The 24,729-nt window shown below is 42.0% G+C and overlaps 2 protein-coding genes across 5 annotated transcripts in view; one reads left to right on the top strand and one right to left on the bottom strand.

Moving 5' to 3' along the window:
• The window catches only part of thada (THADA armadillo repeat containing), a 335,484-nt gene extending 333,280 nt beyond the window's left edge, over positions 1–2,204 (bottom strand). For both annotated transcript variants that reach the window (XM_078404988.1, XM_078404989.1), the window contains exon 1: positions 1,872–2,204. In XM_078404988.1, coding sequence (XP_078261114.1) covers positions 1,872–1,947 — 76 coding nt within the window. In that variant the 5' untranslated portion in view covers positions 1,948–2,204. The remainder of the gene's footprint in view (positions 1–1,871) is intronic.
• A 131-nt stretch (positions 2,205–2,335) lies between these two features.
• plekhh2 (pleckstrin homology domain containing, family H (with MyTH4 domain) member 2) overlaps positions 2,336–24,729 on the top strand; it is a 79,983-nt gene continuing 57,589 nt past the window's right edge. For 2 of the 3 annotated variants that reach the window (XM_078404990.1, XM_078404992.1), the window contains exons 1-2: positions 2,370–2,471; positions 13,031–13,201. In XM_078404990.1, the coding sequence (XP_078261116.1) occupies positions 2,409–2,471; positions 13,031–13,201 (234 nt within the window). In that variant the 5' untranslated portion in view covers positions 2,370–2,408. Of the gene's footprint in view, positions 2,486–13,030; positions 13,202–24,729 lie in introns of all 3 variants that reach the window. The other variant, XM_078404991.1, reaches the window with a different exon arrangement.

Consider the following 24,729-nt stretch of genomic DNA (forward strand, 5'->3'; position numbering starts at 1 on the left):
TCTCCCATCTCCACCGGACCCCCTCCTCTTGGCCTCCCCCGGATGGCCCTCGACCTTCTTTAGACCTTTTCATTTCCAACTACCGGCGGGACATCAACCGCCTTAACATTTCCACTCCCCTGACTCACTCTAACCTCTCCCTTCCTGAACGTACAGACCTCCGCTCACTCTGCAGCAACCCCGACTTGATAATCAAACCCGCCAACAAGGGAGGTGCCATGGTAGTCTGGTGCGCTGACCTCTACCAGACTGAGGCCAGGTGGCAACTCTCAGACATCTCCTCCTACTTATCCTTGGACCACAGACGAGCACCAGGCCTTAATATCACACACCATTTCTGATTTTATTACATCTGACTCTCTGCCACCCATGCAGAACTCAGACTTCATCAACCTCACCACTAATTTCCATCCTGCACTCAAATTCACCTGGACCATCTCCGACAACTCCCTACCGTTTCTGGATCTCACCGTCTCCATCACAGCCTATTGACCGACATCTACTACAAACCTACTGGCTCCCATAGTTATCTAAACTACACTTCTTCCCACCCTACCTGTAAAGACTCCATCCCCTACTCCCAATTCCTCTGTCTACGCTGCATCTGCGCCCAGGATGAGGTTTTCCATACTAGATCATTGGAGATATCGTCATTCTTTAGGAAACTGGGGTTCCCCTCTTCCATTATAGATGAGGCTCTCACTAAGGTCTCTTCGATATCCCACAGCTCAACCAGCGTCTCCTCGATATCCCACAGCTCTTGCTCCCCCTCCCCCCATTCGCAACAAGGACAGAGTCCCCCTTGTCCTCACCTTCCACCCCATCAGCTGTCGCATACAACATATAATCCTCCAACACTCGCCACCTCCAACGGAATCCCACTACTGGCCATATCTCCACCCCTTTCTTCTTTCCGCAGAGACCATACCCTCCGCAACTCCCTGGGCAACTCGTCCCCATCCAAACCACCCCCTCCCCAGGTACTTTCCCTTGCAACCGCAGGAGATGTAACACCTGTTCCTTTACCTCCCCCCTCGACTCCATCCTAGGACCCTGGCAGTATTTTCAGGCGAGGCAGAGGTTCACTTGCACCTCCTCCAACCTCATCTACTGTATCCGCTGTTCCAGGTGTCAACCTGTTTATCGGTGAAACCAAGCGCAGGCTCGGCGATCGTTTCGCTGAACACCTCTGCTCAGTCTGCCTTAACCAACTTGATCTCCCAGTTGCTCAGCACTTTAACTCCCCCTCCCATTCCCAATCTGATCTTTCTATCCTGGGCCTCCTCCATTGTCAGAGTGAGGCCCAGCGCAAATTGAAGGAACAGCACCTCATATTTTGTTTGGGTAGCTTACACCCCAGCGGTATGAACATTGACTTCTCTAACTTCAAATAGCCCTTGCTTTCCCTCTCTCTCCACCCCCTCCCCATTCCCAGTTCTCCCACCAGTCTTACTGTCTCCGACTACATTCCATCCCTGTCCCACCCACTCCCCTGACATCAGTCTGAAGAAGGGTCCCGACCGGAAACGTCACCCATTCTTTCCAGAGATGCTGCTTGTCCCACTGAGTTACTCCAGCATTTTGTGTCTAACTTTAGTTAATCCTTTGCCCAGTTACAACATGGGATCTGTACCTTGAGGTATAATCACCATCACTGGTTGTCGCATACATAATGTCACATAACGCATGGCACAAACGGCACTTCAAAATAAATGCAAGTTTTCGAGTTTGATTACACTGTATTGACCACATCATTCTAAATCCAATTAATGTATTTCAACCTTTAAAGCCCAGGAAATTCTGCAAGTTTCCACATTGTGGTCTACCCATTCACCCTGCTGTAGAGAGCTGTACCACACGTGTTTACTTACATCTGAAACTTGCAAGTTGCTGGTCATCCAGAATAATCCGACCAACCTCGACGTTTTTCTTCTTCTTAAGAACCATCCCTGCTCTGATTATTTTAAATAGACGGTAGAAAAAAAAAAGCAGCAAAAAATTATTCCTTGATGTGCATTTCACTCCAGTTACCTCTTAGGAGTTAAATTAAGTTTGGGGAAGGTCGTGGGGGCGACTGATAGATCCCAGTGCAGCACAGGGCCTGTGCAATGGTTGTGCAGCAAAGTAAGTGTTGGCGACGTTGCTTAGGACAACGATTTCATTGCAAAACCCCTTGCCCGACCACCAGCACAACCTGACACTGCCATGTTTGCAACAGCTCAGGCCGACGTCAATTCCGCCTTGGCGTTGCACGAATAGGCGCCTCCCCCCGCCCCATTGGCCGCGACTCGCGTCAGTCATGGAACGTTGGCCCGGATGGTTTGCGAGCGCTGACAGTGGGCAGCGGCTGTGGGAAAGTTAGCAGCACAGCCGGGGATGGCAGCAGCAGAGGCTGAGGGTCACTCAGCATGGAGCGTCTGCCTGGAATCCCCCCCGCATCCCTTTCTGTCGCAGTTTCAACGGAGAGAATGGTGCGTTTGAGCAGGTAGGCTTTTTGCCAGTGATTGTCAGGAATGAAGATGCTGAATTTCGACCAAGGCAAGGGAGGAGGATTCGAGTAGCCCTTCCACTCTGCAAGTGATGTCATTCGGAGGCAGGGTGGAAAAGATGAGTTTGAGGCAAAATCTGGGAGTTCCCACTAATCCAGTGGACAAGGAAGGGTGCATTCCATTACATCCGAAAGGTTCACTCCAATAACTATATTTTCCTAAGAAGCAAAATATTTTGAGGGGGGGGGGGGTCTCTAAACAAATCCATTCTTGTGATATGAGTTAGATGTATTTTTTTCTCAGTGATTTTGGTGGAAGGATACTTTTCATTTCAGTAGATCATCAGTATCTTTCACAAAGTCTGATTATAAAAAATATGTTTGTAAATTCTAATCGTTTATTTCTCTGTTGAAAGAATAACGTTTACTGTGCACAAAAGTCACTTCAGTGTTTCCATAAACGCACGCGAATTACATTTTCGTTTTCAGTTGAAATACCGTTTAGTTTAAGTCGAATGAATCTGCCCTTTATAATTGGATTGTGGATTTTTTTTCTCTCTTTCTGGGTTAAATAGAGTTTTTGGAAAGGGAATTCCGAGGACATTTGAAACACGAATTACATAATTTGGCCAATATTATATGTGATATTTTTTGAAAGAGAACAGCCAAAACTTATGTTTGCTAATGTTTTCAAGTCAACGGTGTTTGTGGATTTCATACGATTGAAGGGTGGAACCGCAGTGAACTCGGAGGTATATTGATTAGGAATTGATGTATTCTGAATTGGTATTATTTATTGGTAAAATAGATATGAGTAAAATGAAAGCATTAATCGATGCTCTGGAAATCCATGCTCTTTCAAAAATGGGCAGCTGACTGTGAAAGAATTGACAAGAATGATTTTTCTTGGGCTAGCCTACTCGACGAGAACTTTACAACTTTACAATAACGTATCTAACATTTATTTTACCCCTGGACAGATCAAGTTTTAAGGGAAGTTTGAAGTATCACCAACAATAACAAGATCAAACAGTTCCCGCAGGAAGTGTTACAGTAGCAAATGCAATCCGTGTCATATTAAGACACGTGTATGACCTCGGGAGTTAAATTACTTACAACGAGTTGTTTCGTCGTCATATTTCAATCCCTGCGGATGTATTCTATGACTAGTAATTTTAGTAATTCCGATATTTATCTCAACCAATCCTATATTAATACGTTTTTTCCCCTTAAGATATTATTTTACCTAAAATTATATCTATAGTCAGCCTGAAGAAGGGACCTGACCCGAGACCACAGATGCTGTCTGGCCCACTGAGTTCTTCCAGCACGTTGTGTTTTGCTCAGAATTCCAGCACTGCAGTTTCTTGTTAATATCTATGTGTTTGTTGATCTGTCATTGTCATTCAAGCCGCTGATATTTGTTATGTTCCCTGGCCACTATTTATACCTCAGCACAACAGCAATAGATTTAATCATTATCAAGTTGCTGGTTTGTGGAAGAATCCTGTGTGCAAATTTGCTGCCATGTTTCCCATCTTGCAACAATCCCTGCACATCTATCTATCTATATACTAAAACTCTCGTTTGTTTGTTTGTTCCTGAACTATGGCCAAAACGGTACACGATAGCGCGACAATTTTAGGCCCACCTTACTCACCGTCGTCCCTTTGGTGCTCATGGAAGAAGTTTCATTGAAATTGGTGTTATATTTTTTAAGTTATTCATTTTAAAATTTAAATCTATCTCCTAGGGAGGGAGGGGTGCGGGGAGGAGGGAGGATAAGGGGGTTGGAGTGGGGGTGGAGAGAGGGGAGGGGGGGAAGGGGAGGAGAGGGTGCTGCACCAATGCAGGAGAGGTTTGGGCCCAACTGGTCCACTTGGTCTAGTTTAAAATATTTCCATGGCTGACAGGCACTTTGGAATGTCTGAAAAGAAATGTGAAAGAGATTAGAAAAATGATGACACATGAAATGAAGGAACTGCAGATGCTGGTTTACCAAGGAAAAACAAAAAATGCAGGAGTAACTCACCAGGTCAGGCAGCATCCCTGGAGAACATGGGTGGGTGAAGTTTCGGGTTAGGTTCCTTCTCCAGACTGATTGCACGGAGTGGGCGAGAAGGACAAAGTATGGCAAGTCAATAGGAAGAGTGGACAATAGACAATAGGTGCAGGAGGAGGCCATTCGTCCCTTCGAGCCAGCACCGCCATTCAATGTGATCATGGCTGATCATTCTCAATCAGTACCCCGTTCCTGCCTTTTCCCCATACCCCCTGACTCCGCTATCCTTAAGAGCTCTATTCAGCTCTCTCTTGAATGCATTCAGAGAATTGGCCTCCACTGCCTTCTGAGGCAGAGAATTCCACAGATTCACAACTCTCTGACTGAAAAAGTTTTTCCTCATCTTAGTTCTAAATGGCCTACCCCTTATTCTTAAACTGTGGCCCCTTGTTCTGGACTCCCCCAACATTGGGAACATGTTTCCTGCCTCTAACGTGTCCAACCCCTTAATAATCTTATACGTTTCGATAAGATCTCCTCTCATCCTTCTAAATTCCAGTGTATACAAGCCTAGTCGCTCCTAGTCGCTCCAGTCTTTCAACATATGATAGTCCTGCCATTCCGGGAATTAACCTAGTAAACTTACGCTGCAGGCCCTCAATACCAAGAATATCCTTCCTCAAATTTGGAGACCAAAATGCACACAGTACTCCAGGTGCGGTCTCACTAGGGCCCTGTACAACTGGAGTGGCAGGACAAAGCATGGCATGCCATGGGTGAACACAGTTGATAGGTCAATGGTTGGGCAAAGGCCAGAGATGAACACACATACAAGGTGTGAGACAAATGGTTTGGAGAGTTGCAAATGTGTAGCTAGAGCATTGACAAGATGTGAAAGATGTGGATTGTTCAGGAGTGTAGGTGGAGGGGAGAGGAAAGGGCAAGGTCAGTCAGGGCTCAGGGCAGGGGAAAGAAAGGGGGGTGAGTTAAGGGAGAAAAGGGGAGGGAGGTTGTTGAGTTTGTACCTAAAGTTGGAGAATTCACTGTTCATACTGTTGGGCTGTAACCTACCCAAACAGAATATGAGATGCTGTTCCTCCAAATGATGAGCCTTATGTAGTTTCTGACAATACAGTTCTGACTAGACAACTCTCACCATGTAGTTTAGTTTCGAGATACAGTGTGAAAACAGGCCTTTTGGCCCACCTACACCTAAAGCTCTCCTACATGCTAGGGACAACATACATCTATACTAAGCCAATTAACCGACAAACCTGTACATCATTGGAGTGTGGGAGGAAACCGGAGATCCCGGACAAAACCCACACAGGTCAAGGGGAGAACGTACAAACTCCATACAGACAGCACCTGTCGTCTGGATCGTACCTGGGTCTCTGGTGCTGTAAGGCAGCAGCTCTACTGCTGCACCACCATGCATCCTTAATCTGTGTTCATTGACATGCTATATACAATTTGAAAATGTGATTTTAGTTTTAACTATAATAGTCGACAAATAAAAATCTGCTTTCAGTAAAAGGAACCATGAAACTCCTGGATTGTGGTAAAAACATAAATGATTCATTCATCCCTGTAGGGAAGGAAAGCAGCCAACATTACCCAGTGACGCCTAAATTTGACAGCAGCCTCTGCATAAGGTTTGATTGAAGCCTCTTTAAAATGGCCTGGCCAAATGTTACATTGTAGTACATGGCAATAGAACACAACAAAAATAGTTACAGATGAAATGAAATTCTTGAGACAGATATTTGAAAATCGCACTTTCTTGTGATTTTATTTTTGATTAATCTAAAATTCAGTGCTTTATTTACTAAAATTATAGGATTTTATCCTTTTTGTACTGGTGAAAATTTTTAAAGTTTAAATTTAACCATGTATAGGATGTTCACACGTTTTGTTTGGTTTAGATATAAAATGTAATTTGTTTTCTGGATAATGATGTAGCTCTTTGGTTTATGTAGTCATAGATCAATGAGTACCTGCAACCAAAGCCTTGTTCAACATATTGATGTAATGGACTCAAAAAGCAAACAAAAATAAAAATCTGAAATAAAATTATAAAAGGTAGACAGATTGGCTGATCAGGCACCAATGGTAGAATGACAAACAGAATTGACATTGAGGGTTATTTTCATCAATTTATGCTTTATTTTTGTTTATTCGAGTGCAACCAATTGCTCGGGGTTTAATGTTAAGCTTGATTTTAAAAGTTGCATGTAAAATACACTAAGTTCATTCTGCATGCAAATTTGATAGATTCAAAATGTAAAGCTTTCCAATTTCAGTATAAAGTGAAATTTACACCATTACAACATTTTGTTTGTTACGATGTTTGCCTACTTGAAACGATTACATATTGCATTTTCTTTTCATCATACACTCTTGTTGCAAAATTCAAACTGCTGGAAGAGGCACAAAAGATTGTAGATGCTGGAACCTGTCGCAAAAATAAAGCAGAGCAGCTGGAGGAACTCTAAGTTGTGAAGAAGGGTCTGATTGACTGTCCAATCCCACCCACAGATGCTGCCTGACCTGCTGAGATCATCTAACAGTTTCGTTTTGCTTGTGTTTGTGATCTATTTTATTCCTTTGCAGTGTAGGCCTGTTTATTCTCTAGATTCCAGCGTCTGCGATCTCTTGTCACTCCATACTCTCTTGGTGGTTTATCAAGCATTCAAAGTATTTGTAAATATCCACCAGATTGCATAGCTCGTCATGAGTTAGCTATGAATGTACGCAATCCTTGGCATTTTTTCCTTAAATGATGTAGTGTGCTTGGAAAACATGCCAAGAGGGTTAGGTTAAATGCAATTGATCTTTCAAACCAAAGTCATGATCACTCTTAAAGAATGATACAATTTTAATCATTTGGGTATTTAGAAATCTGCGAAATATTTTCATTTCTGTGGTGTTTTATCGCGTCTCTCAAATGCCTGAATTGAATTGAATTGTATGATGAATTGAAATGTAGAGATATATAATTGATGTAGTGGGGCAAATAAAATGTGTGCCTGATCAGTCTAATTTTCCCCATAATGGTCCTCTGTAGTACTACCTGGAGTACTGTGTGCAGTTTTGGTCTCCAAATTTGAGGAAGGATATTCTTGCTATTGAGGGTGTGCAGCGTAGGTTTACTAGGTTAATTCCCGGAATGGCGGGACTGTCATATGGTGAAAGACTGGAGCGACTAGGCTTGTATACACTGGAATTTAGAAGGATGAGAGGAGATCTTATCGAAACGTATAAGATTATTAAGGGGTTGGACACGTTAGAGGCAGGAAACATGTTCCCAATGTTGGGGTAGTCCAGAACAAGGGGCCACAGTTTAAGAATAAGGGGTAGGCCATTTAGAACTGAGATGAGGAAAAACTTTTTCAAGATTCAAGATTCAAGATAGCTTTATTTGTCATCCAATATTGGACAAAATTCAGTCACCCACAGTCCAACAATAAAAGCATTAAATAGACATTCAAATTACACAACCCCAAAAAACCCCAAAACACAGCCCAACAATAAAAGCATTAAATAGACATTCAAATTACACAACCCCAAAAAACCCCAAAACACAGCCCAACAATAAAAGCATTAAATATGCATTCAAATTACACAACCCCAGAGAGTTGTGAATCTGTGGAATTCTCTGCCTCAGAAGGCAGTGGAGGCCAATTCTCTGAACGCATTCAAGAGAGAGCTAGATAGAGCTCTTAAGGATAGCGGAGTCAGGGGGTATGGGGAGAAGGCAGGAACGCGGTACTGATTGAGAATGATCAGCCATGATCACATTGAATGGCAGTGCTGGCTGGAAGGGCCGAATGGCCTCCTCCTGCACCTATTGTCTATTGTCTATTGAATGGAATGATATCATCATGTGTGCAACTAACTGACACTGAAATTACTCGAGTGCGCAACGATGTATCACTCCAGACGTTGTCATTTCATCTTTCCAGAGTGACACAAAACAACTCAGAAACGGTCATTATTCCCTTTCACTGGGTAAAGTAACTTTTCGGTCAGGTAGCAGTGATTAAAAGAAAAATTAGTCACAATCCATTTGAATTTCTAGGTAATTTCTTACTCTCGTGCAAAATTTACTCCTTAGAAAAATGGTGTTTTCACATGAAATTTATTAATCTGGTACATCCTGTTTTCTTGGATTTAATATGTTCTTTCCACATCAGATATATATAATCCAGCAAATGCGTGTATGTTCAGTGCAAAATGTCTTCAAGAATTTATCTATCAAATTGTGCTCTGGACTGCAGAGTCAGAGAGCTACACAGCACTGAAACTGGCTCTTCAGCCTACTATGTCCATACCGACCAGGTTAGAATCATAGTCCTGCAGCATGGAAACAGGCCAATCGGCCCAACCTGCCCATGCCGACCAACGTGTCCCATCTAGTCCCACTTGCCTGTGGTTGGCCCATATCCTTCTAAACCACTCCTTTCCATGTATTTGTCTAAATTTTGCAATAGTACCTGCCTCAACTACCTCTTCCGCCAACTTGTTTGATACACCCACCACCCTTTCTGTTTAAAAAAAAAAAGAGTCACCCCTCAGGTTCTTATTAAATCTTTTCCCCCTCACCGTAAACCTATGTCCTCTGGTTCTCTGAGTTCGGGCAAGAGATTCTGTGCATTTTCCAAATCTATTCCTCTCATGATTTTGTACCTTTTTTGTTGCCTCACTGCCCTTGTCCCACTTGCATGCACCTGGATTATATCCCTACAATCCTTTCCTATCCATGTAGCTGTCCAAGTATCTTTTAAATGGCATAAGATATTAGCGAAAATATTAGCTCAGAGATTAAGTCTAGTTATAGATAAATTGATACACCCCGATCAATCAGGCTTTATAGCCAAACGATATTCATTTTTCAACTTGAGACGCTTGTTCAATATAATTTATTCAAATAGATTATTAAATGAAGATTTAACAATCATCTCGCTAGATGCTGAAAAAGCATTTGATCAAGTAGAATGGCCCTATCTTTTTTCAGTGATGGAAAAATTTCAACTAGGTGAAAATTTTTGTTCATGGGTGAAACTTTTATATACATCCCCAACAGCTAGAATACTAACTAATCAAATGCTGTCATCTAAATTTCATTTATCTAGGGGTTGTAGACAAGGATGTCCACTATCACCGCTTCTATTTGCCCTTATTATAGAACCACTTTAATTTATTTTTTATTTTATTTCAGATACAGCACGGAAACAGGCCTTTTCGGCCCACCAAGTCCGCGCCGCCCAGCGATCCCCGCACACTAACACTATCCTACACACACTAGGGACAATTTTTACATTTACCCAGTCAATTAACCTACACACCTGTACGTCTTTGGAGTGTGGGAGGAAACCGAAGATCTCAGAGAAAACCCACGCAGGTCACGGGGAGAACGTACAAACTCCTTACAGTACAGCACCCGTAGTCAGGATCGAACCTGAGTCTCCGGCGCTGCATTCGCTGTAAAGCAGCAACTCTACCGCTGCGCTACCGTGCCGCTGAGAGTATTAGATCAAATTCAGATATTCATGGCTATAACACTAAACATACAACCAATAAAATTTCTTTATATGCGGATGATGTATTAATATATATTACAAAGCCAGAAATTAGCATTCCGAATTTATTAAATCTCATAACTCAATTTGGTTCATTTTCAGGATATAGAATTAACTGGTATAAAAGTGAAATTATGCCAATAATGGAGCATAATCCAGCCATACTTCAACAATTTCCTTTTAAAATTGCCTATGAAAAGTTTAAATATCTTGGAATTTACGTGACTAGGAAATATACTTCTTTATTTAAATTAAATTTTCCTCCTTTACTCACTAAATTACACAGAAATATCCAATTTTGGAAAACACTCCCTATATCATTAGTTGGTCGTAGTAATGCTATAAAGATGATCTTTCTTCCACAACTACTATACTTATTTCAAGCATTTCCGATCTATCTTCCAAAAAAGTTTTTTTTTTAAATTGATTCAATTGTTACTAATTTTATTTGGGACTACAAGACTCATAGAATAAATAAAAGACATCTATGTAAGTCTAAAATTAATGGAGGAATTGCTTTACCTAACTTTTTATTTTATTATTGGGCGGTTAATATTAAAAATATAACCTGCTGGTTGGATGATTCTGATCAACAACCGGATTGGTTAAAGATGGAGAAAGAGGATTGTTTACCATTCGATATTGGTGCGATCCTCTTAGCTCCAATAAATTTAAATTAAAAAACATATGGAGGTAATCCCATTATACACAGTGTTATCCGTACCTGGAAACAATTAAAGCTTACGTTAAAATTGAGTAAATTATCTGTTTTCCTTCCTATTGCGAATAATCCTTCTTTTAAACCGTCTGTCTTAGATAGTGGCTTTGCTCAATGGAAAAGTTATGGAATTAAAAGGGTGGGAGATCTTTATCATAAGGGAACTTTTCTTTCTTTTCAGGATTTACAGCAGAAGTACGGATTACATGTTAATAATTATTTTAGATATTTACAACTTAGAGATTATGTAAAATCACACATGCAAGAATATAAGTTTAGAGGTCCAGAAACACTTGATGTATGCCTGAATCGACATTATAATTCAAATAAATTAATATCCTTTATTTACAATACTCTCCTTGACACTGACATTCCGTCATCAGAATCTTATAGACGAGCATGGGAGGACGAATTGAATCAACTTATAATGCAAGATATATGGGATGAAAGTTTACAACATGTACATCAATGTTCATTGAATACTAGACACTCCTTAATACAATTTAAAATAATACGTAGATTACATTATTCGAAGACGAAATTAAATAGGATTTTTCCTAGTATCTCTCCTATTTGTGATAAATGTCAATTTCAAGAAGCTAATTTAACTCATATTTTCGTAACTTGTATAAAAATGCAAAACTTCTGGTTGGAGATTTTTAAAATAGTTTCTAAAGTTATTAATAAAAAGTTAGATATGGACCCAAAATTAATTATATTAGGATTATCAGAACATACTACAAATTTTACAGTAAGTCAGGTACATTTTCTTGATTACAGTCTAATAACTGCGAAAAAATTAATACTTAAATTTTGGAAAAAACCAATAACCCCCACAATTAAAATGTGGACTATGGAAATGACAGAGACCCTGCATTTGGAAAAAATAAGGTTTGCCTTAATCGACAAACCTGAGCTATTTTTAAAAATATGGTCTCCATTTATTGAATTTTTAGAAAAGTAAATGTGTTTGGCACAGGACTAAAATAAAAAATTTAAATTAAAAGTTGAAACTTGAGTTAGGGGTTGGATGTACAACTGTGGTTATTGTCTCCCGGATCTACTCCCTTTAATTTTTATTGTTAGATCCGTTTTTTTTAACCCTTTTACTCTCTCTCCCCAAGTTTATAGTTTTTTTAATTTTATTTTTACTTTCTCTCTCCAAAAATTTAAAAATTGAAGCTATGTAAGAACTTTGTAACAAATGTGTTTTTTTATTTCTATTTGTACATATGCTTTTCAAAAATAAAAAATATAAAAAAATAAAATTTAAAAAAAATGGCATAATTGTACCTTCTTCTGGCAGCCAATTCCATATACAGACCACCCTCTGTGTGAAAAGGTTGCCCCTGGGATACCCTTTGAAATCTTTCCCCTCCAACTTAAATCTATGCCTTGTAGTTTTTAAACTACCCTACTAAGCGAAAAAGACCATGGCACTTGAGCGCATCTATTGCCTCTCTTGATTTTAAAACCGGAAACGTCACCCATTCCTTCTCTCCAGAGATGCTGCCTGTCCCGCTGAGTTACTCCAGCATTTTGCATCTACCCAGTAAGATCTCCCCTTGGACTCCTATACTCCAGGGAAAAAAAGACCTAGCCTCTCCCGTAATTCAAACCTTTCACACCTGGTAAAATGCCTGTAAATCTTTTTGTAATTTTTCCAATTTAATTTCAGCCTTCCTATAGCAGCCTCACCAAAACTCTGCACAGTACTCCAAATGTGCTCTTTCCAACATATTGTACAGCTGCAACATGTCAGCCTGCATTCAATACCCTGACCAATAAAGCCAAGTATGCCAAACAGCATCTTCACCACCACTGTCACCACCGTCATGGAACTAGGTACCTGTACTCTTGGGTCTCTCTGTTCTACAACACTCAAGAACAGCCCCATCTTGAGCCCCCCAAAAAACTGCTAATGGAACTCAGCAGATCAGGCATTATGGTTACAATGATTATTTATTTGTCACATGTACTGCGGTTCAGTGAAATTCATTTGTGTATACAGTTGAGTACAAGTATCACTTAGATCTGTGGAGGGAGATGGACAGATGATATTTTGAGTCGGGACCCTTCCTCTGACTAGACACTGGAATAGGTCACAATGGTGTGATTCAATCCGTTCCTGAACCAAGATCGAATTAATAGTGCACACTGTTACTGAGTTTTAGAATTATTCGTGTATCTCTGTGCAATTTCTGTTCCATTCTCATTCCTCCTTCCGTAATTGTTTCTAGAATATTGGATATCAACACTTCCATCCTCGTACAAGACTGAACGTGACCATGGCTGAGTGTTCCGAGATGGCTGGGGATATAGATTGGAAAGAGCGGTGTATGACTCTTGAGTCGCAGATGCTGAAGTTTCGTGTGCAGGCCAGCAAAATCAGAGAGCTGCTTGCAGAGAAGGCAAGTGAACATGAACATTTAGAACAAGGGTTTTCAATTAGCTGTCTGGGGAAAGCACACTGCCTAGACTGCATTATATCAATATGTAGGGAGGAACTGCAGATGCTGGTCTACACCGAAGATAGACACAAAATGCTGGAGTAACTCAGTGGGTCAGGCAGCATCTCTGGAGAAAAGGAATATGTGACGTTTTGGGTTGAGAGTCTGAAGAAGGGTCTCCACGTGAAACATCACCTATTCCTTTTCTCCAGAGATGCTGCCTGACCCGCTGAGTTATTCCAGATTTTTGTGTCCATCTGCAGATTATCAATCTTACTTTGATAATAAACAGACTTGTTGTTTTAAGCCTGTACAAAATACTCAATAATTTTCATAATAATGAACATTAATAATGCTCATCCAAAATGTAGAATGTGCTTTTTTTGTGCAAATTGCGGAATGAGTCTAATGTACTGTTTCATTCCACCCATGAACAAAAACAAAAAAAAATCCCTCTGCAGTATCGTGATGTCTACTAGTATGAAATTTAGAATTATGTTTTATTTCTAAAAAAACTGCGTTTAGGAATTCAACAGGCCAGGCAAACATCTGTGGGGAGGAAATGGATAGTTGATGTTTCGGGACCCTTCTTGAGACTGATGGAGTAGAGGGGAATAGTTAGCACTGTATAAAGAGGTGAGTTGGGCTAAGAGCTGGCAAGTGATGAGTGAATCCAGATAATGAATGGCTGATAGGCAGGTGGGTTTTGTTCACCCGTAAATAATGAGAGGACTGGAAAATGATTTTTTGTTATCAGTTGTGACAAAAGGTGACCTTATTTCCAGAGGTAGCACAATGCCCTATAAAATGACAATAAAACATTTTTACTATTGTCCTTAAATCCTCTTGCAGTTAAGGACAACAAGTAGTTCTGATGAAGGGTGTTCAGCCTGAAATATTAACTGACCTGCTGAGTTTCCCCAGCACACGCACTAATTGCGGATTTCCAGCATCTGCAGTTTTTGCTTCCATTTTCAAACTGTCTGCCTTCCTAATTGCCCGTTATGCTTGCATGTTAATGTTTCATTGATTTATTTTCCTTGCGTGTTTACTTAAGTCTACTATACAGCAGTCTCCTCAACAACTACTTGTTGTGGCGAGCTCCATATTCCCACCACTCTTTGGATATCACTCTTTGGATATCATATCAACTTGGGCAAAGATTCTGTGGATCTATCCCAATGATCCATTTCATAATCTTAAAGTACCACTAACAAGACAACATCCCCTGCCCCTGAATTTGGAGATGCGCATTTTCGTGAAATTCTCCACATCTCCAAATTCAGGGGCGGTGGGGAGGGGGGTTGACTTGTTAGTGGTACTTTAAGATTATGAAGTGGATCGTTGGGATAGATCCATGGAATGTTTGCCCAAGTAAATGGAATTAAGAACCATTAATACAAAATGATTGCATATAAATCCAATCATCAATTCCCTAGAAACTATGATATCCAAAGAGTGGTGGGAATATGGAAGTCACCACATGAGAGTGGCTGATGAGAGAAGGGAGAAGAGAGGGTGGCCGGTGTGAGTCTCATCCTTAATTATGCTGGTGGCCTTGCCGAGGATGGAGTCAATGGAAGGGAAGTTGGTTGGTCAGCCAGCAGGTGTAATGGACTGTGTAAGGAAATGGACTGGGTAAGAAAATTACTGGAGAAAATCCTAAGGAATCGGATTTACGTGAGAAATACAGGGGTTGGTCTGAGATAATCAGCATGGCAATCCTGCCTTGCTAATTTAATTGACCTTTTTATGCAGGTATCTAAAAAAACATTGTTGAAGTCAAGGCAATAGATATTGTCTATAGATGTTGCTGGGGCTTTTGTGGACACCTTCAACCTCTCATTTCTGAGGTTCCCACCTGCTTGAAAAGGGCATTAATAATATCAGTGCCCAAGGAGAGCAAGGTGACATGCCTCAATGACTTCCAACTGATGACACTAACGTCCAGCTTGCAGCCCAGCGGTATGAACATTGACTTCTCCAACTTTAGATAGTTCCTCTGTCCCTCTCTTCCCCTCCCCTTCCCAGATCTTCCACTGTCTTCCTGTCTCCACCTATATCCTTCCTTTGTCCCGCCCCCCTGACATCAGTCTGAAGAAGGGTCTCGACCCGAAACGTTACCCATTCCTTCTCTCCTGAGATGCTGCCTGACCCGCTGAGTTACTCCAGCATTCTGTGAATAAATACCTTCGATTTGTACCAGCGTCTGCAGTTATTTTCTTACACTAACGTTCGAGGTGACAAAGTGCTTTAAGAGGTTGGTTATGGCGCAGATCGACTCCTACCTTAGCAAGAAACTGGGCCCACGAAAATTTGCCAACCGCCACAATAGACCACTGGGGTATGCAATTTCGCTGGCTCTCCACCTTGTACTGGACCACTTGCATAAAAAGAACATATACATCAGGCTGTTGTTCATCAACTACAGCCTGGTGTTCAACACCAAGCTCGGGGAACTGTGCATCCCTCTGCAACTGGATTCTCGACTTCCGCATCTATAAGAACACAATCGGTACCAATTGGCAACAACACTTCCTCCTCAATAACCATCAGCACAGGAGCACCTCAAGGCTGTGTGCTCAGTCCCCTGCTCGACTCGCTCTGTACTCGAATCTGTGCAGTCGGACACAGTTCCATCTCCATCTTTAAATTGGGCCATGATACCACCATTGTTGGATAAATTATGGGTAATGATATTGGAGTATAGGAGGGAGATCGATCATCTGTTTGAATGGTGCCAGAACAGCATCCTTGCTTCCAACACCATTAAGACCAATGAGCTGATTGTTGACTTCAAAGGCCAACTAAACTACGAACTATGAAATATCTTGGCTGCACTAGGATTTTGGGGCTTTTGTTTGGCACTAATATTGTTTTTTAATTTAATGAACCTTTTTTTGTTTATTGTGTTACCTATGAGAACTGTGTTTATGGACTATTTATGTTGCTGCAAATATTTGGACTCTAGACTCTAATGTGGAGTGCTTTACAATTCTATGATTCTTAGCTATGTGCATACTGGACACGGAATTCAGGGAAATGATGGAATAGTTGAAAGTGATTGAAATCGTGCTGATTGCAAGTGATCATCAGAGATTGCAGATGAACAAATGAGCCACATCAATTAATTCAAACGCTACCTGGACATAGGAGTTAGCACAGAACTGAACAGTGGGTGACACAGCCATCACACTGCCAAGAGACCCAGGTTCACACCTGACCCCGGGTACTGTCTGTGTGAGGCTTGCATGTTATCCCTCTCAACATATGTGTTTCCTCCAGATGCACTGGTTTCCTCCCATATGCCAAAGACGTGGGCTAATTGGCCACAGAAGATTGGCCTGAGGATGCAGGTGAATGGTAGAATCTGGGGCAGGGGAGGGGAGGAGGGAGAAGTTTATTGAATGTAGGGGGGATCACCCATACACTAGTTCTATCCGACCCACTAGGGACAATTTACAGAGGCAATTAACTTATAAACCTGTTTGTCTTTAGAGTGTGGGAGGAAACCGGAACAACTGGAGAAAATCCATGCAGTCACAGGGAGAACGGATAAATTCCGTATAGACAGCGTCCGTAGTCAGGATCAAACCCGGGACTCTGTTGCTGTGAGGCAGCAGCTCTACCACTGTGCCACTGTGCTGCCAGTATGCTACAGATATGATCAAATAACACGAACCGGGTGATGCCGGCAATAGCTGCCTCGCCAACAGTCTGTCTATCCCTTCCTTCTTTGTGTTTTAATAGTATGTGTTAAATGTATGTTTTTAGTGTTCTTTACCTTGTTTTATGTGGGGAATGGGGGTGGGGGGAGTTTGAGGGAAACTTCCAATCTCTTGCCTCGACAGAGATGTGAGGTAATCATATCGTATCGCCGTCCGCACTGCGGCCTAACATCGAGAAATTGGCGGCCTTTGCAGGAGACCGATTTTTGAGAGCTCCGCCGTGGGGAGCCTACGGGACTTTAACATCGCGGAGCCCATGATCCCTTTGCCAGGGATTGACCTTGGAGCTCCAACCGTGGGTGTTTGTGGACTTAACATCACGGAGCTCGCGGTCTCTGGTCAGAGACTGACTTTGGGAGCTCCAAGCCGCAGGAACTTCGACTGCCCCGATGCAGGGGCTTCAACCGCTCCGACGCAGGAGCTTCCATCGCCCTGACGGATGGATCGACTGCCCCGACCACGGGAGAATAAAGAGGAAGAAGATTGGACTTTTTTGCCTTCCACCACAGTGAGGAATGTGGGGAATCCGCTTTGGTGGATGTTTATGTTAACCTTTATGTAGTTGCGTGGCTTGTTGCTTTTTTTTTAATGGCAATTCGCATATCACTGTACCTTAATTGGTACATGTGACAATAAAAGACCTTTGAAGCCTTTGAAACCTTTCAATGAGTTTTGGTTTGTACTTTTTCCTCCGACACCAAAGGATGCATTTGTGACAAATTCCCAACAACCAGTAGGCTAATAAGCACTACAACCTCCAAATAGGCTCCAAACTATATGGACGGGGAGATTATTTTTGACTTTGCACAACTATTGTCTATCCATTTGTCTGTTTTTTAAATATACTACTTTATTTTTTTGCTTTATGGGTTTCATACAGTAAAATGTTTAAAATATCTGTTGCGCTGCTACATGTAAGAATTTCATTGTTCCGTTTTGGGCCATATGACAATAAAACACTCTTGACTTGACAGTGGACTACTGGCTCGTGATCTTGTTACCAGTTTAAGAACGCAGAAAGCAAACTGGTGGCATGATCAGTATAAGATGCAGGTGGCAATTCCGCGAACCAGCTTTTCACCAGATGAAATGGGCTAAAACAGTGCTTGTTATTGTGCATTATGGAGGTCATGGTCTCAGAATAAGAAGTCAGCCATTCAGGGCTGAGGTGAGAAGAAATTTCTTCACCCAAGGGTGGTAAATATTTGGAATCCTGCCACCCAGAATGGCTGCCGAGACCAGGTCAGTGAGTGTATCCAGATCACGATTAATAGAATTTTGACTTTCAAGGGAATCACAAAAATGATGCTGAGGTTAAAGATCAACAAGCTGAGAGTCCGAGACATGTTGCTGTTCTTATGTGTTGATCGGTTCAGATGAGCAAAGATAGGCGAGGCTTTTGCGGGAAAATAAACGCCAGTGGGGATGTGTTGGACCAAATGGCCTGTTTCTGTACCGCAAGCACTGAAGTTCCATGAGTGATTGGAAGAACCATTAACTTTTTACAGCATATATAAATTAGCTGACTTTAGTTTGGAAACAGTCCTTCAGCCCACTGTGTCAGCGTCGACCAGCAATCACCATACACCAGCACTATCCTACACACTAACGATGATTTACAATTCTTACCGAAGCCAATTGACCTACAAACCTGTACGTCATTGGAGTGTGAGAGAAATCCAAAACGCCCTGGGGAAACCCACCTGGTCACGGGGAGAATGTACAAACTCCATACAAACAGCACCCGTAGTCAGGATCGAACCCGGGTCTCTAGTGCTGTAAGATAGCAATTCTACCACTGCGCCACCATGCCGCCCTGGTGTTAGGGGATGGTCTGGGCCTGCACATATGAACTCAGTGGCCTGTTTCTATGCATTTTGTACTTAATGCCAACAATCATACTGGTCTGTATCCAAAAAAATAATAATTTCACTCAACCTTGGTACACGTGATAATAAAGAACCATTGAAGATACTGGCATATTTTTTAGTTTAGTTATATTTGTTAACGGTATCAAATACTGATTTAATGAGGACCGTCACGTCTGATATAAATAATCTTAATTAAAGGGTATGTATGAAAACGTTGTATGTATTAATATAAAATGAACTTGAGAAGGAAGGGCTTTTCTAGCACATGCCAGTTACCCACAAGTGTTTTCTGGACAATTAATCAGTTGCTGCTGACTGTCAAAAACCAAGAAATGGGGTGCAACTCTGTGTTCTAAGTGTATCCTGAGATTAATACCCTGGCCCAGAGATTACTGTGATGAGTTATTTAAAATGATTGATGTGATCTTAGACAATAGACAATAGGTGCAGGAGGAGGCCATGCGGCCCTTCGAGCCAGCACTGCTATTCACCGTGATCATGGCTGATCATCCGCAATCACTACCCCGTTCCTGCCTTCTCCCCATACCCCTTGACTCCGCTATCATTAAGAGCTCTATCTAGCTCTCTCTTGAAAGCATCCAGGGAATTGGCCTCCACTGCCTTCTGAGGCAGAGAATTCTACAAATTCACAACTCTCTGGGTGAAAATGGTTTTCCTCGTCTCAGTTCTAAATGGCCTACCCCTTATTCTTAAACAGTGGCTCCTGGTTCTGGACTCCCCCAACATCGGAAACATGTTTCCTGTCTCTAGCGTGTCCAATCCCTTAATAATCTTATATGTTTCAATAAGATCCCCTCTCATCCTTCTAAATTCCAGAGTATACAAGCCCAGTCGCTCCAGTCTTTCAACATACGACAGTCCCGCCTTCTGGGAATTAACCTTGTTAACCTTCGCTGCACTCCCTCAATAGTAAGAATGTCCTTCCTCAAATTTGGAGACCAAAACTGCATACAATACCCCAGGTCTGGTCTCACTAGGGCCCTGTACAACTGCAGATTAAATTTTTTTTTTTAAACAGACAGACACATATTGATGTTGCCCAGTCTTGGAGCAAAAGGACAATCATGGGGTGTTTAGTGGGAAAACCTTGAATTAATATTTAAAAAACATAAAGTAACTCGGAGGGTCAGGCAGCATCTCTGGAGGACATGGTTAGGCGACCTTTCGGATGAGATCCAGCCCAAAGAACTGATTGTAATGAGGAAGGGGGGAGGGTGAAAACTGGTAAAGGGGTGGGGGTGGCACCAAGCCTGGCAAGTGATAGGTGGCTACGGATGACGTAGGTTTCCATTGGCATTTGGATGGCAAAGGCCAAAGATGAAAGGGAGACAAAAGGTGTAAGATAAGGAGAAGGTCCTTGCACCTTTTTTTTTATCTCCTTTTCAACAAGCCAAGCATTTTCTCTGCTTTTTGAAAGTGTACTCTGATGTTGGTATGCAATAACAATTATAAACAAAAGGGGTGTATAATTTGGTGGAGTGGTCAAATGGGCACAAATGCAGCAGGAAATGCAACAAACTTTAAACTTTAAACAGAGAAAGGATATAAATTTAACAGGCTTTTAATCCTTAGAAATCTCGGAAAGATTAAGGAAAATGTGTTTCCACGTTTACATCCATCTATCTGGCAGTCATTTAGATTACTTTAAATATAATGTAACAGAATGGCTGTGGTTACTCATGGTTTGTGGGTTGGTTGAAGATGCACTAATGATAATCCTTATTGATGATATAATTGCATTAGTCTACATACTGCAAGATTCTAACATTACATTGGGATTAGTAAAGGTGAAGTCATGTTGGCATGGTCTCTACGTTACTTACTTCATTCGGCCCACATGTAATGAAAGGTAGTGACTACTGGAATCAAGATTTGTTCGGAAATTGGCACAATCATACTTCCAGCAGCAATCAACTAATTTCCTCCATGAATGTTTGGTGCTGCTGTAGCCCCATTGTAAACAGTGGTGATATGCTTGATATTAGTTAATGTCTTAAAATTTACAACTGCAAGAAGCATAAAATATATTGAAACAGGAGCTTTACTTGTGTTTGTTCTCACAATTTGACAGTGTATCGGACAATGTGGGAATTACTTGGTTTCTGAAAACCATTCAACACTAGTGCTCAGGAAAACGGTTATCTTTTTATAAAATTATTTTTATTTTTCATACAAAGCCTCATCTCATAATGAACCACAAAGAAATGCATTCCGGAATGGTATTTTAACCCGTTAAATGATTTAATCATGATTACATACTGCTATAAATGGCTGCAAAATACTAAGTGCATTAACAGCAGAAATTTGAGAAATCTGATTTCTTGCTTCACTAAATCTGATAAGATTAAGCGAGGACTGGATCAGGAGGTTAACAATACCAGAGGCACACTTTGTCGTTTGGTATCTGAGTATATGTGTTTTTTTCCCAGCAGTCTGGAGATAGTAGCTGAAAGTAGGAATGCTTCTATTTATCTCGACAGTATTTTCACAGTGAACATGGTTTGGATCAATTAACTTTGGATCGGGTGGCACAGCAGTAGAGTTGCTGCCTTGCAACGCTGGAGACCCGGGTTCGATCCCGACTACGGGTGCTGTCTGTTCGTTCTTCTCATGGGAAAACCCGCCTGGATTTTCTCCGAGATCTTCAGTTTCATCCCACCACTCCAAAGACGTACAGGTATGTAGGTTAATTGGCTTGGTGCCTGTGTAAATTGTCCCTAGTGTGTGCAGGGTAGTGTTAATGTGCGGGGTGCGCTGGATGGTGCGGACTCGGTGGGCCGAAGGGCCTGTTTCTGCGCTGTGTCTCTAAACTAAACTAAAGTGGTCATACTGTAGATCCAGAATTGAAAACTGCTGCATAATTCTCAGCGCAGCATAGTACCACAACGCACACAGGGCTAGAAACGCATTCAACTGTCGTCTGCTTAACACTCACACCAACGTGCATTGAACTCGACTTTTAAAATGTGGATCTGTTGAGTTCCATTCCGTTGACTCATTGTATATTTAGAGCATCTATTTGTTTCATCACACTCAGCGTTTAATGCTTCCTGCAATAATCAGTAATTGCTTTGAAGTCTGCAGCGGCAATCCATTGTAGAAGATAAGAATTCATGTTTTGGAAAAGCTGCAAGTAAACAAAATAGTGGATTTGGCTGAAAAATGTAGTTTAGAAGTAATGCTGGAAACTGAGACAGCACATCTCCATTTTTCTTACTGATACAGAGGCCAAATTAACGTCATCTGCTTAGATTAAATCAACACTGACCTTGTGCATACAACCAAAGAATTAGGATTTAAAGCATAATATCCAGCCACTGTGCATTTGTGTGTTATTGTAACATAAAGGAAGTGATATCAAAGGTAGATAATAGATTTGTGTTTATTCTGTGAACTGCAAAGACTTTGATTTTTCACAATCACATGATTGCCTTGTCGTGTTGTCACGGTCTGGGAACTTGACTCAAATTATAGCAAATTGTTCCTTGAAATTACTTCTTTCATTTCCGACCACCTCCTCAATTTAATGGAGGAAAACTTTCCAATTTGTGTCTTCATTTCTTGATTTTATTAAATTAGACTTTAAAATATTGATGATTGCTCGATATTGAAATAAATTCATTGGATTTTGTGGTCGGACAGATGAAAATATATTATGATATGGGTTATCTCTGCTTTCCGCTTAGCTGAATTTTCTAGTTTCGGATGGATCAAACCTTTCTCTGTCTGACATTTCCTTCATCTCTCTGGGGAAAATGGATTGCCTTTGCTTGCATCCTCCCATAAAGTCAGAGATTAAAAACTCTTTTAAAAATTAGGCCACACACTTTTTACAAAAAACAACTGAAGGTTTCCTGCCGGACTGCGGCTGCCGACTGGGAACGTGGCCGGAGGCCTTCGTCGAGGCGCCGCGGTCCCGATGCCTCCCGGATGGCCGTGGAGAAGCCGGGTCGGAGCCGGGGTCGGCAGAGCCTCGCCTCGTGGGTTGGAGCTGGCATCAACGGAGCAGCCAACGGAGCCTGCGGCTGGGGCCCGGGTCAGCCCCACGGAGGCCTAGGGAGAGGATCTGACAGCGTTGTGGAAAGGTCGGGGGGGGGGGGAACAGTAGGCAATGGAGGACCCGGCATGGGGGCACCACTGTGAGGGGGGGGGGGGAGGAACAGTAGGCAATGGAGGACCCGGCATGAGGGCACCACTGTGAGGGGGGGGGAACAGTAGGCAATGGAGGACCCGGCGTGGGGGGACCACTGTGAGGGGGGGGGGGGGGACAGTGAGGGAGGGGGAAGAGCAACGGCGACCCGGCGTGGGGTCACCACTGTGAGGGGGGGGGGGAACAGTAGGCAATGGAGGACCCTGGAAAGACTGTTTGGGTCCTTGGATGGAGTTGTGGGGGGAGGTAAAGGGACAGTCTTTCCAGGTGAGACAGAGGTTCACCTGCACCTCCTCCAACCTCATCTATTGTATCCGCTGCTCAAACTTGGATCCAACAAAAGTGAGCTGGCTTATTTGGCTTATTGTCATAGAGAGTCGTAGAGTCAAACAGTGTGCAAACAGGCCCTTCGGCCCAACTTGCCCATGCCGATCAACATGCCCCATCCACACGTGGCTCATATCCCCACAAATCTATCCTATCCATGTCTTTTCCCTTTTGTTGAAACATATTCTGCTCTTACTTGCTGGTAATGTGCTGTTTCCAAATATTTGAGGTTGGTGGCTTGCATGGACAGTCTGAAGATGAAGGACACTGATTAAACGCACTAATTACTGTGTTGGGTAATTGTAGGGAACATTCTTCAATACACATTGGCAACTCCTTCAGATTGGATATTCAGTGCACTGACACAGTTGTCTGACACTGCCCATTGCATCTTGCAATTTTTCAGAAAAATGCTGCGAATTGTCACAAAAATCTTGTTTGCTCTTTAAAACAACCACACATTTAACTATTTGCAGAGCATCAAATGACACGGGTACGAGAGAATTTAGAACAGTCTGCTCTGCCACAATCCTACTAAACCATGCAACACATTGTACATATCATAGCTTAATTTAATCAGATTAAAACATTTTGCATCATTCAGTTATATCACAATTGCATCGTTTTTGACTGAAAGGTATTTTGCTGCTGCTGTGCTATCTGTGTAAGGTTGCTGTAGGAATCTGTGGAATGATGTAGTAGTTGGCAGAAGGCAGGTTATAATGAAAGGGAGGCAGATTTTAACAAGGGGTCCTTCATTGGGACTGGAGTTCTGTGTGTATACACGGATGAAATGCTGAGAGGCTACTTTAGGGTATGAGCCATTCACTCATTCAAAACTACAATAAAACTCTCAGTATTTAGCTTAGCTTAGAGATAAAGCACATAAACAGGCCCTTCAGCCCACCGGGTCTGCGCAGACCCCTGTACACTAACACTATCGTACAGGCAGGGGACAATTTACCAAAGCCAATTAACCTACAGACCTGCACGTCTGGAGCTTGGGAGGAAACCAGTGCACCCAGAGAAAACTCGCATGGAGGACGTACAAACTCCTTGCAGATAGCACCCGTGGTCAGGATCGAACCAGGGTCTCTGACGCAGTAAGGCAGCAACTCTACTGCTGCGCTACCGTGCCACCCCTGAGTTTATTTAGTTAATCCAAATCATTAGTAATTGTTGTTTAAACTAGGGCATTGAAAGAAATAGAATTTTCTGTATTTTAACTCAACATTCGTGTTCCAGTTTGTATATCAATGGAAAGGAAAACCGGTTAAGGAAACTTTACTAATCTCAATCCAGCTCGTACATTAAAAAAAAAAGAAAATGTGAGCTACAGTACTTAAAGTTAAAATACCTATCGACCTGCACCTGGCTAAATAAACAGCTGGG

The sequence above is a fragment of the Rhinoraja longicauda genome, chromosome 9 (assembly GCF_053455715.1).
Source record: "Rhinoraja longicauda isolate Sanriku21f chromosome 9, sRhiLon1.1, whole genome shotgun sequence".
NCBI lineage: Eukaryota > Metazoa > Chordata > Chondrichthyes > Rajiformes > Arhynchobatidae > Rhinoraja > Rhinoraja longicauda.